This window comes from Microcaecilia unicolor, chromosome 10 (assembly GCF_901765095.1).
Source record: "Microcaecilia unicolor chromosome 10, aMicUni1.1, whole genome shotgun sequence".
In the NCBI taxonomy this organism is placed as follows: Eukaryota; Metazoa; Chordata; class Amphibia; order Gymnophiona; family Siphonopidae; genus Microcaecilia; species Microcaecilia unicolor.
The window spans coordinates 85292887-85309145 of NC_044040.1; the positions used below are offsets into that span (position 1 = coordinate 85292887).

Genomic DNA, 16259 nt, shown 5'->3' on the forward strand with positions numbered 1-16259 from the left:
ACATTGAGAGTGAGGGGATTTTTTTTTTAAGTTAAATTAAGCTGTACCTTGTTTCTTTATAGGGCAGTCAGTCTTTATTGTGGTACAGGTGCTTGCAGAACTGGTTTTTTTTTCCTATCGCTGGTATGTGTGGAGAGAGAGAGAGTGTGACTGTGTCAGAGTGTGTGTCACAGAGTGTATGAGAGAGATATTGTGTGTGTGTGTGAGTGAGTGACTGTCAGAGTAAGTCACATTTTTTGTTAAAGTGTACCTTGTTCAGAAGTTGTTGTGGCAGCGTTGAAGGGCTTGGGCTTCGTAGAAGTTTTTTTTTTATTCTTTGTTGCTGTTCGCTGACTGAAGCAGAGTACAGCTGGCTGGTCTTCACTTTTCCCTTTCTCTCTCAGCTGTGGTCCCGCCCTCATTTCCTGTTTACGCAAGGGCGGGACGCTGATAGAGAAGGGGAAAGCTAAATGCAAGCCGGCTGTACTGTGCTTCAGTCAGGTTAGTAAAATGTTTTTTTAAGCTATGGTTGTGTAGGGGTATTTCCCTGTGATCTAGCCTAAGCTGGTCTTGGCCTATACAAGCCTATGACATCTTGGTACAATAAGATGGCTGCTGCAACTCTCTGACCTGCACATCTCTGTGTCAGCAAGATCCAGCTTCAGCTTGTGGAAAATCACTGACAGGCTTGCTGAAGCCAAGGCCATTCTGTGTTCCAATCATCTCCCTTCTATCTCTGAGACGCTGGGAAGGGAGTCATAGTCATGGCACCAGAAGTTACCATCTTCAAGGTCACAAAACAAAGAACTCTTCTTATCCATGCACTGTACTGTATGAGAGGAGAATTGGTCCAGGCTATCACCCGAGAAAGAGGTCTGGAAGACCCGGGGAGAGTGGGAGAAGGAGGTTAGTCGGAGACCCTCGGAGGAGGAGTACTGTGAAGGACCTGAGAAATCCAGCAAGGCTCGGGGTGAGCTAGAGACTTTATGATACCAACCTTGTGACCTGCATAACTGGTGCAAATACCTGTGGCAGAGATATTGGCTCTGATAACCAAAGGAGAGACGGGAACCTGCTTGTTTGCTGAGAAAGACCTGCACTACATCGGGTGGATGTGAAGCGACTGTTCACGCTATCCAAAAATACTAGGACTAGAGGGCATGAGTTGAAGCTACAGTGTGGTAAATTTAAAACGAATCGGAGAAAATTTTTCTTCACCCAACGTGTAATTAGACTCTGGAATTCGTTGCCGGAGAACGTGGTACGGGCGGTTAGCTTGACGGAGTTTAAAAAGGGGTTAGATAGATTCCTAAAGGACAAGTCCATAGACCGCTATTAAATGGACTTGGAAAAATTCCGCATTTTTAGGTATAACTTGTCTGGAATGTTTTTACGTTTGGGGAGCGTGCCAGGTGCCCTTGACCTGGATTGGCCACTGTCGGTGACAGGATGCTGGGCTAGATGGACCTTTGGTCTTTCCCAGTATGGCACTACTTATGTACTTATGTACATAAGACACAGACAGCTGAGATAGCGTCTGGGGAGATTCTGCTCCGGTCTTATCTGAAGCCGTCATCAGGACAGCGTCGTAAGATCACAGTGATATATTTCCAAGTCTGGGGTTAGGCAGTGGTTTTATCTAAGTACGACTGGTTTATGTCAGCTCTTGGTCAGGGACAGCTGCTAATGTGTATTTTGCATAAGATGTGACAAGTTTTCATAAGGACCATTAGGATATCATTTGTACTGTTCTAATCATTACTGTACGTAGTCTCAGGATAATCAGAGTGTAGTTAGACAATATATTTTGTTAGTGTGCACATCAGTAAGAGATATTATATTGCATATAAGCTATTGCAGAGTGTCTATTTTTCTACCTGTAATAAATAAAATAATAATTATCATCTGTGACATGCCTTTGGTTCTTTGGCGAAGAACAAAACATTGGCAGGGTGCCAGCAACAAGGTTCCTTTATAATATTTCCCCTAGACTGAGCGGGAACCTTGTAATAAGTATTATCAGGGAATAATTATTGCCTTAATTACTTATTTTCATCCTACAAATGGGAGCTTGCGTCCGGGAATGTCATTCAGTTGATAACAGTTTATACCCGTAAGTTTGTTCTCTGTTTCAAAATGAAATCCTAAGCTGCACAAGTCTGAGCTTTGTTTTTACATTCTCTTACTGTGTGTTCACTGAAGACTGTTGAAGGTGTCTGGTAGTCGAAAATCTGTTGCTTTTGCCAGATTTATGACCTGGCAGTGAACCAGGTATTTTTTTTGTGTTTGTACTAGCTGTGTTAATTGCTAGCTGTTTTTTTCTTTCACTTTCTTGTCTGTACAGTGTCAGTATGGTGGCACCTAGCCATAGGCTCTCGCCTCTAGAAGTAGCAGTGTTTGATACAATGGTGGCAGGGGGCCAGTCTAAAACACTTACGGAGGGCTCTCTGAAGACTATGTTGTCCTTATTTTGCAAAGAAGATGTACAAAGTTTCAAAGCATATGAGGTAGTCTTAAACCAAATCTTGAAGGTAAAGCATAGATTGACTGTTCCAGCATTAGTGGAGCTCTCATGCACCCTGCTGGCCAAAATGGAAAGTGCAAGTTGTAATCGCTCTACATTGCAAAACGAAATTCAGCAGTTGCAGACTGAAGTTGACGCCCTAAAGAAAGCAAGACTTGATTTACAATTGGCTCTTGAGAGCAAAACTTCACAGGCAACTGGTGGAGGGGGGGTTACAGAGTTCCCATGATCATGGTATATGCGCCGAATGTGTGGGTCTTCATGACAAATGTGCTACTTTAGAGAAAGACAGATTGCATTGGGAACAGACTGCCCAATCTTTACAGACTGATTTGAGGCTGAAAAATGATTCCCTCTCTGCTAAATCATATCAATTAGAGGAGGTGATGCGAACTTTAAGTTTGCGAATGAAAGAAGTAAATCACACTCACTCCCGGCAACAGGAGGAGAGAGAAATGCATCAGGATATGATTTCTGCTTTGCGTAGGGAGTTACAACATGAGAAAGGGAGTCATAGCTTTGCTCAGCAGGCTTGGCATAAAGCCGAAGAACTAGCGGAGTCCTGGAAGAAAAATAATACACTGTCACTGCAGTTATCTCAGGCTTTGCAAGATAAAGAGATGTGTATAAAAGCACTCAATCAGCATAAAGGAGACCTAGAGATGTTGCGGAAGGAGGTATGTGACTTGGGGGATGAGGCTACTGCTACACCCACGGAGTTGCAGGATAGGGATGACGTGAGATCACCCAGCCCTGTGCTAGAACAATTTTGCCTGCCTGAATGGGTCCCTTGTAATGAATTAGAGCAGGAGTCTAATCCTTTTCAGTTGACAGCGCCTCCCCGGTACAGTACTCTTGGGTCCGCAGACCTTTGACTGCATGCCGGAGCACAGGCTCCGCCCAGTCCAGTCACGGAACACTGTATCCCCCGATGAGCACACTGACACTAGTAATCAGAGACTCCCACCAGTCAGGTCCCGGAATACTATGCCCACTGATGAAAGTCATGGTACAATTGGTCCTATGCTCCTCCCAGGAAGGGCACAGCACAATGCACTTCCTGATGAGGTCACTGGTACCATTGGGCCTATGCTCCGCCCAAGAAGGGCACAGCTTTCTGTCCTGCCTGATGATGTCACCAGGAACAGTGGGCCTGTGCCACACCCAAGGAGGTCACAGCCCTCTGCACTACCTGATGACATCAACAGTACATCGCACCACCATTTTCGTCCCCTACTGGTGAGCAGCGGTATTCCACTCAGACACTTAAAAATAACACTTTATCTAGGGAACAACACTCCCAAACAATGAAGACTAGTCACACTATGATCAAACCTTTTAAGGAGTCTTCCAAGGTATCAATACATGCTCATTTGCGGTCAGTCCATGAAATCTTTAAGACTTTACAGGTCACTGCAGAGTCAGATAAACTGGCTTTACTTAAGTGGACGTTTGACGAAGAATGTCAGGTGTACTTGGAGGCTATAGTGGAAGACAGCCCAGACCTGTTTACTGTGGAACAAGCTTTGAAGAAGCGATATGGTCTGTTTGCAGATGACACGGAAGCAAAACGTGCGGCCTATAATATGCTCTGTGGTCCCAAGGAGAGTCCGCGTGAGTGGGCCTTTCGCTTGAAGCAAGCCTTTTTCCAGGGGCAGGCCATACCAGACGCAAAGGATCTTGAATTTGGTGAATTCAGAAATCTTTTTCTGAAAGGGCTGCCTGAACGAGTGAGATTTCACTTGACGGGACAACAGAAAGAACCTTACTCCAAGCTTCTGAAACAGGCAGATGAGGTTTTTGATATGTGTCGCGCACGGCCCACAGTGGAGGCACCCAAACCCGCATCAAAGCATCACAGCCCGGGGGCTCAACCCAGTGTTTGTGCAGTCACCTCCACCCTTGCACTGGAAAACAAGGTGTCAAGTCAGTCGACACCATCACGGCCTAGCAATACCCAACCTCGCCAGCCAAGTGGCACCGCGCAACCTGCTGCGCATAAAGGACAACAACAAGACCCGAATAAAAAGCATTTTAACAAAAGGCAGCAGGCTCAGGATAAGATCAGAAAGCAGCAAGCACAGATTGAGCAATTGTTGGCGCAACTGCAACGAACAAATTCTGAAACCGCACCTCAGCCATCCTCTTCACAAACCACAGGAGGCAACTTTTCGAAGAACAAGGAGAAGCCTTTCGGGCCACCCACGACTGGGCCTAGTATCAACTCCGTTGAGGTGGAGCCTCTGTCCATGCCTGAGGAAGACCAGGCATGACTAGGCTTGGATCCACCTACATCACCATCCATGCCCACAGTGCAGATGGAAGCTGTGTCGGCTGTCAGTGATGAGTCTCCTGTGACCCAGGCTGATGTCCACCCCTCAAACCCGGAAGGGCCTCTATTATGTGACTCGTTTAAGGAAACTAGGTACTTTATGGGTCAACTTATTCCTAAAGGTTACAGATATACCGTGGAGCTGTTTATTCAACAGACATTTTCCTGTCAGGGTCTGCTGGATACAGCCTCAGAGGTGACTTTGATTACCCAAGGCCTGTTTCAGAAACTCGAGGCATCTCTAGGGGAGAAGCGGGATGTGCTGAGTGTCACTCCATGCGATTTATCCCTAATGGCCTATGGCAACCAGAGCATCGGTACTGTGGGACAGGTTTGGCTTTCATTACAGCTCAGGGAGATGAGTATCAAACACCGTGTTGTCATCATTACCACCAGTGCTGGCGAAGAATTCTTAATTGGCAATGATCTGTTAAAAAGGTTGCGGCCTGATTTGGATTATCACCATGAAGTCATCTGGGCTCAAGTCACAGGTCCCCTTCCATATAGGAAGGTACGGCATATGAGCAGAGTCAGTGGTTCCAGCTCTGTGAGGCTTAGGGATTCTCCATATCGTATTAATTTCCAGACTACAGAAGACCCTCTCACCTGGGAGATCCAGTTGAGTGGTGCACCAGGGGGGAAGTCCAGAATGCTGAAGTAATCCAAGTCCAGACAGATCGGATAGCTGACATCGTCATCCATGATAACAAGTTGGAGATTGTTTTTAATAACCGCCTATGACGAATGACTCTCCAGATGATGCTACAGACTTACCTCAAGAGATCACAGCATCCTCTTCCAGTCATGAGACACCACATCCTCGCCGGTTGACTGTCATCCAGCAAAAGGATGATGCTTTCACCATCCTGTTCAGATAGCTGACATCCAAACACTTCAGTCCACTTGCTGTTGCCTAGCGATGTCTCCTTCATCAGTGACACTCTGCTCTTCCGTCTGCGCAAGTCTGTGCAACTTCACTTCAGTAAGTGTTCTTCCACTTCGGTGCAGGTACCTGGACAAGGTGCCAAGACGCTCGTGGGAATGTGCAGTCTCCCTTCGTCCGTGGGACAGAAGACGTTCACCCACCACTTCTCAATTATGAAAGGCCTACAACAGCCCTTATGCCTGGGCTCCGATTGCCTTGTGCGACTGGGAGTTTATGTGGATCTGGTGAACCTTGTCTTGCGGAGTAGACTTGATGGCAGCCCCATGGAATCCGAGGTAACGCCTGTTAGCCTGAAGTCTGGACAGACCATACCCGAGGTCTGTGAAGTAGTCTGTGATAAAGATGTGATCATTCCGGCAAGAGTAAGGGATTTTTCCATCAAGCTCTGTCTTGCTCAGGGACAGCGTCTGTTGGACAAAGTGGTGTACTTCACCCCTCATGCTCATTTTCGTGACCTAGGGTTGTCCATCAGTGTTCTGCCATGTTTGGAGGTATCTGATGCTCCTTTCCACTTGTTGGTCACCAATCCGCAATCCGATGAAGTTGTTGTGTCTAAAGGAGACCCTTTTGGATTTCTTGTGGGAGAGTCTTTTCCTGATGTCGAGGTAAGTTTGCCTATTGTTGGCAGGCTGCCTTCCTCGTGGAACACCTGCCGGGGGGGGGGGGGGGAGACTGAGAGTCTGTTTACCTCTCCCAGAGACCTCATATCTCTGGAGTTCATGTGGCCATATGATGCAATGGATTCACAGGTGCAGTTGGAGGACAACTTCTTGATTCTGTCCAGAAGGATGTCTCTACCCCAGAGGTCTAGAGTGGTGAATTCTGTTGAAACCTCATCTCTGTAGGCGGACATTGAAGAACAAGTGGAAATTCCATCCAACCAACCTTTCTCAGAGTTTGATGCTATGGTGAAAGATCAAGTGGAACAGGCTGATGTGTGTACTACTGACACAGAGAAGATGCAGTTGACTGAGTTGCTGTACAAATACAAGGAACATTTTGCTGTAGACTCATATGACTGTGGCCTTACAGACCTGCACGTCACCAGAGTGCCTACAGAACCAAATAGTAAGCCTGTCTTTGTGCGCCAGTATAAGATTCCATTGGCTTCCTATGAATCTGTGCAAGAGATTCTCAATACCTTGGAGGCCAGGGGCATCATTAGGCAATGCAACAACACATACAACTCCCCTCTGTGGCCCATCTTGAAAAAGAACAACAGCTGGAGAATTGCTCTGGACTACCGTCAGCTGAATAAGCGAGTACCGTTGTCCAGGTGGCGATGGCTCCACTGGATCAGAGTCTTGCTACTATCAAGGGGGCTAAGTATTTCACCAGCTTAGACTTGGCATCAGGGTTTTGGACCGTACCTGTACATCCACATGATCAGTATAAACTGGCTTTCACCTTTGGGAAGAAACAGTACACGTGGAACAGAACTCCCTTTGGTTTTCTCAATTCACCGGCTGAATTCAACATCTTCCTACACAAAGCACTTCTAGATGCTGAAGCTCGAGGAACTATTGGACACCCGACCAGATTTGATTCGGTCGCTACCCAGGAAACTAATGATTTGATGACAAGTTTCCACGATCAGCTTCTCCCTTGGATTTAACCCCCGGAAATGTTGCAGAGCCCACACTGTGGTCAATAAGGATTTCTCACAGTCTGAATACTTCTTTTCCACTTCGGATAGGCCTTTTACTGGCATAGGCCACAACCCGCTTATCAGAATCATATTTCTGATACAAGACAGCACTCATAGAGTGACTGGAGTATCCCAGGTCAACGTAGAACTCACGACCCCCCTCAGGGTACGCGAGGCATGGAAAGCGGCCTGAGCTGCTCCTTCAGCTCCTGCATAGCAGATTCCTGCTCTGGACCCCAAGTCCAGGGTACATCCTTCTTCAATAACTTGACCAATGGTCGGGTGATCTCCGCATACTCATTTATGAACTGTCTGGAATAATTGCATATTACCAGAAAGGAACGAAGATCTGTGAGATTGGTGGGTTGTTTCAGCTGTTGTAAGGCCTGAACTCGCTTCGTCTGAGGTCGCAGACCCTCAGCAGAAATTTCATACCCTAGGTAATTCAGAGATTTCTTGCACCATTGTCCTTTGGCCAATGTCAATTTAGCTCCAGCATTTGTCAACTGTCTGAAAACTTGCTCAATCTCTGACAAATGTTCTTGAAAGGTACGGCTTTTGATCAAAATATCATCCAGTTGGACAGCTGGAAACGAGGGCTGTGGATGGAGAAGAGGGAGCTTGACGGGAGGGGGGAAGAGTATGGGGGTGTTTAACGGCGTCTCAGGAGGGAGTCAGAGAGGAGGGGGAGTGCGGTTGTCCGAATTCTGATAGGAGAGGGAGGTAGGCGGGAGTGTGCGGGTGACCGGGACCATTGGCGACTTGTGATGGGCGATGGCAGAGAACCCCGGGGGGGGAGGGAGGGTTGTCGCGTGTGTGGATAATGCCGTTTTTTTTTCGTTGATTGATTTAAGTTCGGGCACGCTTGTTTTGCTGTTTTTTTATCCGTTGGAGTTGTGATTGGGTACTGCTGATAGTGACGCTCCCGGAGAAGAGCGACGTCATTTCCGGTTTTGGAGTTACAGAGAGCAAGAACGCCTCAAGGTTTTTGTGCCACGCAGTCAGCTTCAGAACGTTGGAGGTGCTTCTTACTATATAGGAATATCTATAATATTTCTTCTACGATTATTGTTGTTCACAAAATTCATAGTTATATTTATTTAAGTTTTTATTTGGCTTTGTCGACTCCTGAAGAAGGCGCTACGGCGCTGAAACACGGCTGTGTTGAGTCAACCTGTTACAATAAATATTATATTTTTTCAAATATACATCTCCCCTATTGATTGGAAAGAGCCTATTTTCCCCCACTCGTCTCCTTTTCTCTCTATATTGTTTTGTGGGGATTAAGTACACCTCCACACTTCGTGTGGCTTCCTTTTTTTTGACAATACCCTATGTCATCGAGCCAAAGCAATTGACTGGAAGAAATCCAACAACATCCATACTCTTCTACCTCCCAACTTTCTCTCCCTCTCTCCCCAAACCCTCACTACTCCCAGTTCCCTCCCCCAGTTCTCTCCCTTCCAGCAGGACCACCATCTCTCTCTGCCTACCAATACTCCCAGTTCTCTGTTCCCCAGGTCTCTCCCCATGCTTGAAACTCTCTAAATCTCTGTCCCCCTCCCAAAATAATTCCTAGATCATGCTCTCACCTTCTAGCTCCTTTCTGTTGTTCCCATCGCATGAAATGCACAGAAAGAGGAGAGCAGATGCATTATCTGACTGCCCTTCTCCCCTGCTGCCTGGGAACCAACTAGAAATTTGAAATATTCGCCTGAATGCTGTCTCATGCAGTTCAATCTGTAGTCAACCCCAAGGTAGGAAAAGATGAATGACACAGTTTGATACGATGCTGCTTTCCTCTTCATCTTACTGCAAGATCAGCCCAGAAAAGAGAGAGGGCAGGAGGCCAGGAAGTATTTCCCAGTCATGCTGTAGCTTTGTGACTTGGTCCCTGTACCAGATTCAGTGCAAAATTCTGCATTAGATGAACAAATTATGCACAAATTATGCACTGCATAGCTTTGCTAAATTTTCCCCAGAGTAATTATCTAATTCATGTGTGTCATAGTAGCTTATAAATGCTTCTGGAAACTTGAATTTGCCGTTAGTCACTTTGGCCTCCTTTGCTGGAAAACAAAGAAATAATATATAATATTGGATGTTTCCCAATGTCAAGTAATTCAAAATTTCTAACCAGCCTAATTTATTCTGATACCAGAGCAGAGCCCTGGGAGCTAGAGTAATAAATCTTACATTTGTACACTATGAGGAAGATTCTATATATATATATAGACTAAGCATATTCTATAATCAGTGCCTAGATTTTGGTGCCAATTATAGAATAAGCTTAGTTGATATCTCAGCACCTAATTACTCGCATCCATTTACACCAATGAAAATGTGGCATAAATCCTGGCACGTAGATTTATGTACACTGGGCCATATTCTATAACTATGTGTGTAAATTTCAGAGCACCCATGAAATGCTCCTTTCCCCACCCATAAACACGCCCTTTTTCCCAGCATGTGTTAGAAGTTCAGCACATTTTGTAACAGAATACGCTTAGTGAGTTATGCACGTAAATTCAAATCAATGCCAATTAGTACTCATTATTGCTTGTTAAGTGCTGTTATCAATGCTCATTAGCTTGTTAAACTTGTTAAGTTAAACGCATTGTTGATCTCTAGGCATGCTATACAGAATCTGGGGGTATGGGGGTAATTTTATAAAGCTGTTTCTATGTAACCACATAAACGCATACTTTATGCAGACCATGGGTAGAGGCATTCCCAAGAGGTGGAGCCGAGGTAAAACAAACGTGGAGTTGTGATGTACACACATCTTATGCATTGTATGTGTACATGAATAGAGTACATGCACAAATTTATATAATCTTTGGAGCTGCTGGGGCTGGACCTGGGAACCTAATTTTATAAACGCACAAAAATGGATATACACCTTTATAAAATAGGTGCCTTCTTGGGCTTTCCACACAGATGTCTTGTTATAAAATTTATAAAAAGTTACCCCCTTTATGTCTTCTTTTGTAAGAAGGTATTAAGTGGCTTTCTATACAGATCTGAAACACTCTTAATATCAAATCTATAAATACTCAAAATACAAAGATACTGGACTTGCCAAATATTCTTCCGTGCCATAGAGAGAAACAAACTGCTCATCATCCTCAAGTTCTCTGGCTGCTCCAAAATCGGTCAATTTGTATACAGAGTGCCCATCTTCACCGATGACACGCATAATATTGCCTGGTTTGATATCTCGATGAACTATTCCATTCTCTCTAAGATGATTCATCCCAGCCACTTGAAAAGAATGCATCACAAAACAGGCATCAAAGGCATGTGCATAGAGAATAACTATATGCTCCAGTAAGGAAAATGGCATAAAATGGGCAAACAATAGGCATAAATGTGAGGGAGAACAACCTTTAGGTTTTCTTTCAGTTTTCAATTCCTCTCCAGGCTTTCAAAAACTAACACTGCTAAACATATCAGTCAGAAACTATGCATACAAAGCATAGAAAGATACAGCCAGGAGTTAGTGGACTGTCAATTGCTTAAAGTTACATACATACTTTAAGGCACATTAAAATGAGGCATTCTAGAGAGCATTTCAATAGTGTGGCTGGAAACAATGCACATGCATTTAAGCATCTAAAATCTACATGTTTAAAAAAAGCACATAACATGCATACGATGTACACTTAAAAGGTTAATGATGGAGTATGTGTAATTATAGCTCCACAACAATCTGATATTCAAACACAAAGTACGGGAGTAACATTTATTTGAAAATCAATGGGATATACACAGATTGCAAAGCATGTCTGTACATCTCCAACTAGATTCCTTTTAACATTTACCCTTAACATTAGGGGCATTTAGTTTTAAAAAGGGTAACTGATAAAATGAGGTAAATGTTTAAAAATAAAGGCTGAAAGGTTCAGCTGCAAAGTAGAGAGTTGCAAGGGGACAGAAATCCAACCTGTTCCCGCCACAAGTAATCTCCTCTATCACAGCCCCCAGCCCTTGTCGCACTGCAGTCACCTTGCTCCCTCCCCCACTCCTGAAAGAAATCTACATGAAATATTTATTTTTATTATTTTGACTTATGAAAACCACTTGTCCCTGAAACATGCTCCAAACAGAATAATCCATTTGTACAAAAGAGATGAGGTGAAGATATGATTCCATGTGCCCCAGTGAAAGGAGAGTTTAATTTTACTTCCAATCTTTAAAAACACAGGCTTCCCAAGGCAGAGTTCAACAGTTAAGATGAACCATCACTAAATAGGCTAGCCTCACTGAAATTTGGCCATGTATTACTGTATTGTAGTGAACAGTGTAGAAAAATGAGCAAGCAACACAGCCTTTATTAGTGCTGTTTCTACTAGCAATAGTTTTGATTTCATGATATTTATATCTACATATGGGAAGCTTTCAAATAAATTAAGCTGTCAAATAAGTAAAAAAAAAAAAAATAATCTTTTGCCTTCCACCTTTTAAGGCACTGCCTACCAACTGGAACAGCTTTGACTTTTTACAGGTGGACTACGCACAGGCAGTCCCTTATTTCTAAAAATCTTGTGTTACTGTTTTCAATAGCATTTACTATCGTTTTGAGTGAACCAGTATGGGGGCAATCTCTGCCTACCGGCTTCAACCCATTTGGCTAGATAGCCTCGTACCGTTCCTGTTCTCAACCTAACTTTCTGAGAAGTTCTGAGAGAAGAGGACACTTCTGTGGGTAAGTGACATTATTTTATTCTGTGCTTGGTATATTAAAGATTGGGCTTAAAAGATGAATTGTAGGATATTGATAAACACAATTAGAATAAAAAAAAAAGCAAACTTTATTAGCTAGTCTATATCCTTCCCCCCCCCCCCCCCCCCCCCCCCCCCAGTTTTAAAACTTAAATTTTCTGCCACAGCATTAACAGATAGTCTCTAGAAGGTACACTAGGGCCTAGTTCAGTCTTAGAAAAAATGAAAGAGAGAGAAGCAAGCATTATTAACTAGTTTCCATAGTGTACAACCCTTTCCCTATAGTTTTAAACTTAAACTTTCTCTAGAGGTAGAAATTTAACAGCCAAGAGTATTAAAAAGATAGTAGCAAGGCTTAAACTGCCCTAAAAGACAGTTATTTTCTGTTCTTGCCTGCTGGAAAGGTAGCAATGCTACTGACCTGAATTAGGTGTTAAAGGTGTGAGATAGTAGAATATTTACAAAGGTTACTAAGGGCAATCCGATTACTGGGCTAGCTTCAAAGGGTTTGTTTGAAACAGTCTCCTTAGAAAACAAACTATATAGAGAGGAAAGGTCCAACTTAACATTCTTTCTGAGAAGTTCTGAGAGAAGAGGACATTTCTGTGGTTGACATTATTTTATTCTGTGCTTGGTAACTTAAATATTGGGTTTAAAAGAAGAATTGTAGGATAATGATAAACAAAGAATTAAAAAAAAAAAAAAAAAAGCAAACTTTATTAGCTAGTCCCCATACACTTTTCCCCATAATTTTAAAACTTAAATTTTCTGTCACAGCATTAACAGCCTCTAGAAGGCACAGTAGGACCTAGTTCAGACCAAATTTAGGAAAGCTCAAATCCAGAACCTCTAGGGTAGCATTTTCCAAAGTGCTACCCGCTTCACGCGCAGGATCCAAAAGACAGGCAGAGCTCCGGAGTCTCAATGCGTGAATGAGACGATGGTGCAAGGAGGAGGGTTTTAGATTTTTAAGGAACTGGGCAACATTCTGGGGAAGGGGAAGCCTATTCTGGAATGATGGGCTCCAACTTAATCAGGGTGGGACCAGGCTGCAGGAATTGGCATTTAAAAAGAAGATAGAGCAGCTTTTAAACTAGAACCTAGGGGAAGTCCGACAGTCATTCAAAAACGCATGGTTCGGAACACGGTATCGTTCAAAGATATCAGCAAAACAAGGAAGAGAGAGCATCTAATAGCAAAGTTGTAAAAGAGACCATAGTAGATCTGGTGACCTCAAATAAAAATCAGACAAAAGATTGCAAATTAACACTGTCAACTAATGAACAAGATGTAAATTGGAACAACAAAACAGTTTGAAATGTCTATATGCGAATGCAAGAAGCCTACGAAACAAGATGGGAGAGTTAGAATATATTGCACTAAATAAAAAATTAGATATAATAGGCATCGCTGAGACCTGGTGGAAGTAGGATAGCCACTGGGACACTGTCATACCAGGGTACAAATTATATCGTAGTGATGGGGTGGATCAAACTGGTGGAGGGGTAGCACTGTATGTTAAGGAGGGCCTTGAATCAAATAGATTGAAAATTCTGCAGGAAACAAAAACACATCTTGGAATCCCTATGGATTGAAATTCCATGTGTAAAGGAGAATAGGATAGTGACAGGAGTGCACTACCGTCCACCTGGCCAGGATGAACAGATGGATGTAGAAATGTTATCAGAAATTAGGAAAGCTAACAAACTGGGAAACATAATAATAATGGGTGATTTCAATTACCCTGGTATTGACTGGGTAAATGTAACATCAGGGCATGCTAGGGAGGTAAAATTCCTTGACGAAAATCAAGGACTGCTTTATGGAGCAGCTGGTACAGGATCCAACAAGACAAGGAAAAAAGAATTCTAGACCTAGTCCTCAGTGAAGCGCATGATCTGGTGCAGGAGGTAATGGTGCTGGGGCCGCGTGATAACAGTGATCACAATATGATCAAATTTAATACTGGCTTTGGAATAAGTACACACAGGAAATCCAATACGTTAGCATTTAATTTTCAAAAAGGAGACTATGATAAAATGAGAAGAATGGTGAAAAAAAACTCAAAAACAAACAAACAAAAAACACTTAAGAGGAGCAGCTGTGATGAAAATTATATTAGGCGTGGATGTTTACCAAAAATACCAGCCTGGAAGCCCTATGAAATATATTCCATGTATTAAAAAAGGAGGATGGAAGACCAAATGACAGCTGGCATGGTTAAAAAGTGAGGTGAAGAAAGCTATTAGAGCTAAAAGAAAATCCTTCAGAAAATGGAAGAAGGAACCGACTGAAAATAATAAGAAACAGCATAAGGAATGTCAAGTCAAATGCAAAGCGCTGATAAGGATGGCAAAGAGACTTTGAAAAAAAGATTGCGTTGGAGACAAAAAGGCTTAGTAGAAACTTTTTTAGGCATATTAAAAGCAAGAAGCCGGCAAAAGAATTGGTTTGACCGCTAGATGACCGAGGAGTAAAAGGGGCACTCAGGGAAGATAAAACCGTAGGGGAGAGATCAAATGAATTCTTGCTTCGGACTTCACCGAGGAAGATTTGGGAGAGATACCACTGCCAGAAATGGTATTCAAAGCAGAGTCAGAGAAACTGAAAGAAAGCTCTATAATCCTGGAGAATGTAGTGGCGCAATTTGACAAATTGATGAGTAGCAAATCTCCTGGACTGGATGGTATTCACCCCCGAGTACTGATAGAATTGAAAAACGAACTTGTGGAACCATTGTAATATGTAATTTATGTTTAAAATCAAGCATGGTTCCAGAAGATTGTATGTATTGCTGATTTTTAATTTATGTTTAGGAGTGTGGTAGCCGTGTTAGTCCACTCTTAAGGTTATCAATAGAAATCAAACAAAATAAAACATGGAAAAGAAAATAAGATGATACCTTTTTTATTGGACATAACTTAATACATTTCTTGATTAGCTTTCGAAGGTTGCCCTTCTTCGTCAGATCGGAAATAAACAAATGTGCTAGCTGACAGTGTATATAAGTGAAAACATTCAAGCATTACTTTGACAGTCTGACAGGGTGGGAGGATGGGGGTGGGTAGGAGGTATGCATGGGGGCATCAAAGCATATCATTGATATTCTAACAGGATGGGTGTGGATAGGTGAGGGGTGGGGTGATCAACAGAGACATACAGCTTTATGGTTTATAATGGGCTAGGAACCCCAGATCCTTGTTAAGTCCTTTCTGTTGGGTGTTAAAATATTCAATCATTCTGACTTCAAAGGTCTTACGTTCTTGTATGGTTTTAAAGTTACCTTTCAGGATTCTGTGAAGCCACTGGTACAGTGTCCTGGTCCTGTAAAATGCTGACCAACAGGTGTGGGAACCCTACTGGCACCAGTATTGTTCATGTGATGTCTATGTAAATTGAATCTTGTCTTAAGCATCTGGCCTGTTTCTCCAATATAGCATCCTTCGTTACATTTTTTACACTGAATGATATATACCACATTGGAAGATGAGCAAGTGAAAGATCCCTTTATGTTGAATATCTTTCCTTTGTGGATGACTTTGGGGTCCTGTGAAATATTTTGGCATAGTTTGCAACTGGATAAATTACAGGGAAGTGTGCCCTTCTGTTCCTTTTCAGTCTGTGATGGAAGTTTACTTCTGATTAGCTTGTGTTTTAAGTTGGGTGGCTGTCGGAAGGCCAGTACTGGTGGGGATGGGAATATCTCTTTCAGTAATTCATCCTCCTGGAGTATAGGTTGTAGATCTCTTATGATTTTCCTCAGTTTTTCCAGCTCTAGATTGTATGTCACTACAAGGGGGATTCTGTCTTTGGATTTTTTCTCCTTGTACTGTAGCAGATTCTCCCTGGGTGTTTTGAGGGAGGAGGCAATATTCTTGGAGATTATTTTGGGGTTGTAGCCTTTCTGTTTGAAGGATGCAGTCAGGCTTTTAAGGTGTCTGTCTCTGTCCCCTGGGTCAGGGCAGATACGGTGGTATCTTGTGGCTTGGCTGTAAATGATGGATCTTTTTGTATGTGAAGGATGGAAGCTGGAGTTGTGGAGGTAGCTGCATCTGTCTGTGGGTTTCTTGTATATAGATGTAGGATGGTATGTATTGAAGGCAGA

The 16259-nt window shown here is 43.1% G+C and overlaps 1 protein-coding gene across 1 annotated transcript in view; it reads right to left on the minus strand.

The window, feature by feature from the left end:
* Positions 1–16259, minus strand: part of TBK1 (TANK binding kinase 1) — a 485047-nt gene that overhangs the window by 402124 nt on the left and 66664 nt on the right. Inside the window, 1 exon segment of the mRNA XM_030217198.1 lies at positions 10512–10693. Within this exon segment, the coding sequence (XP_030073058.1) occupies positions 10512–10693 (182 nt within the window).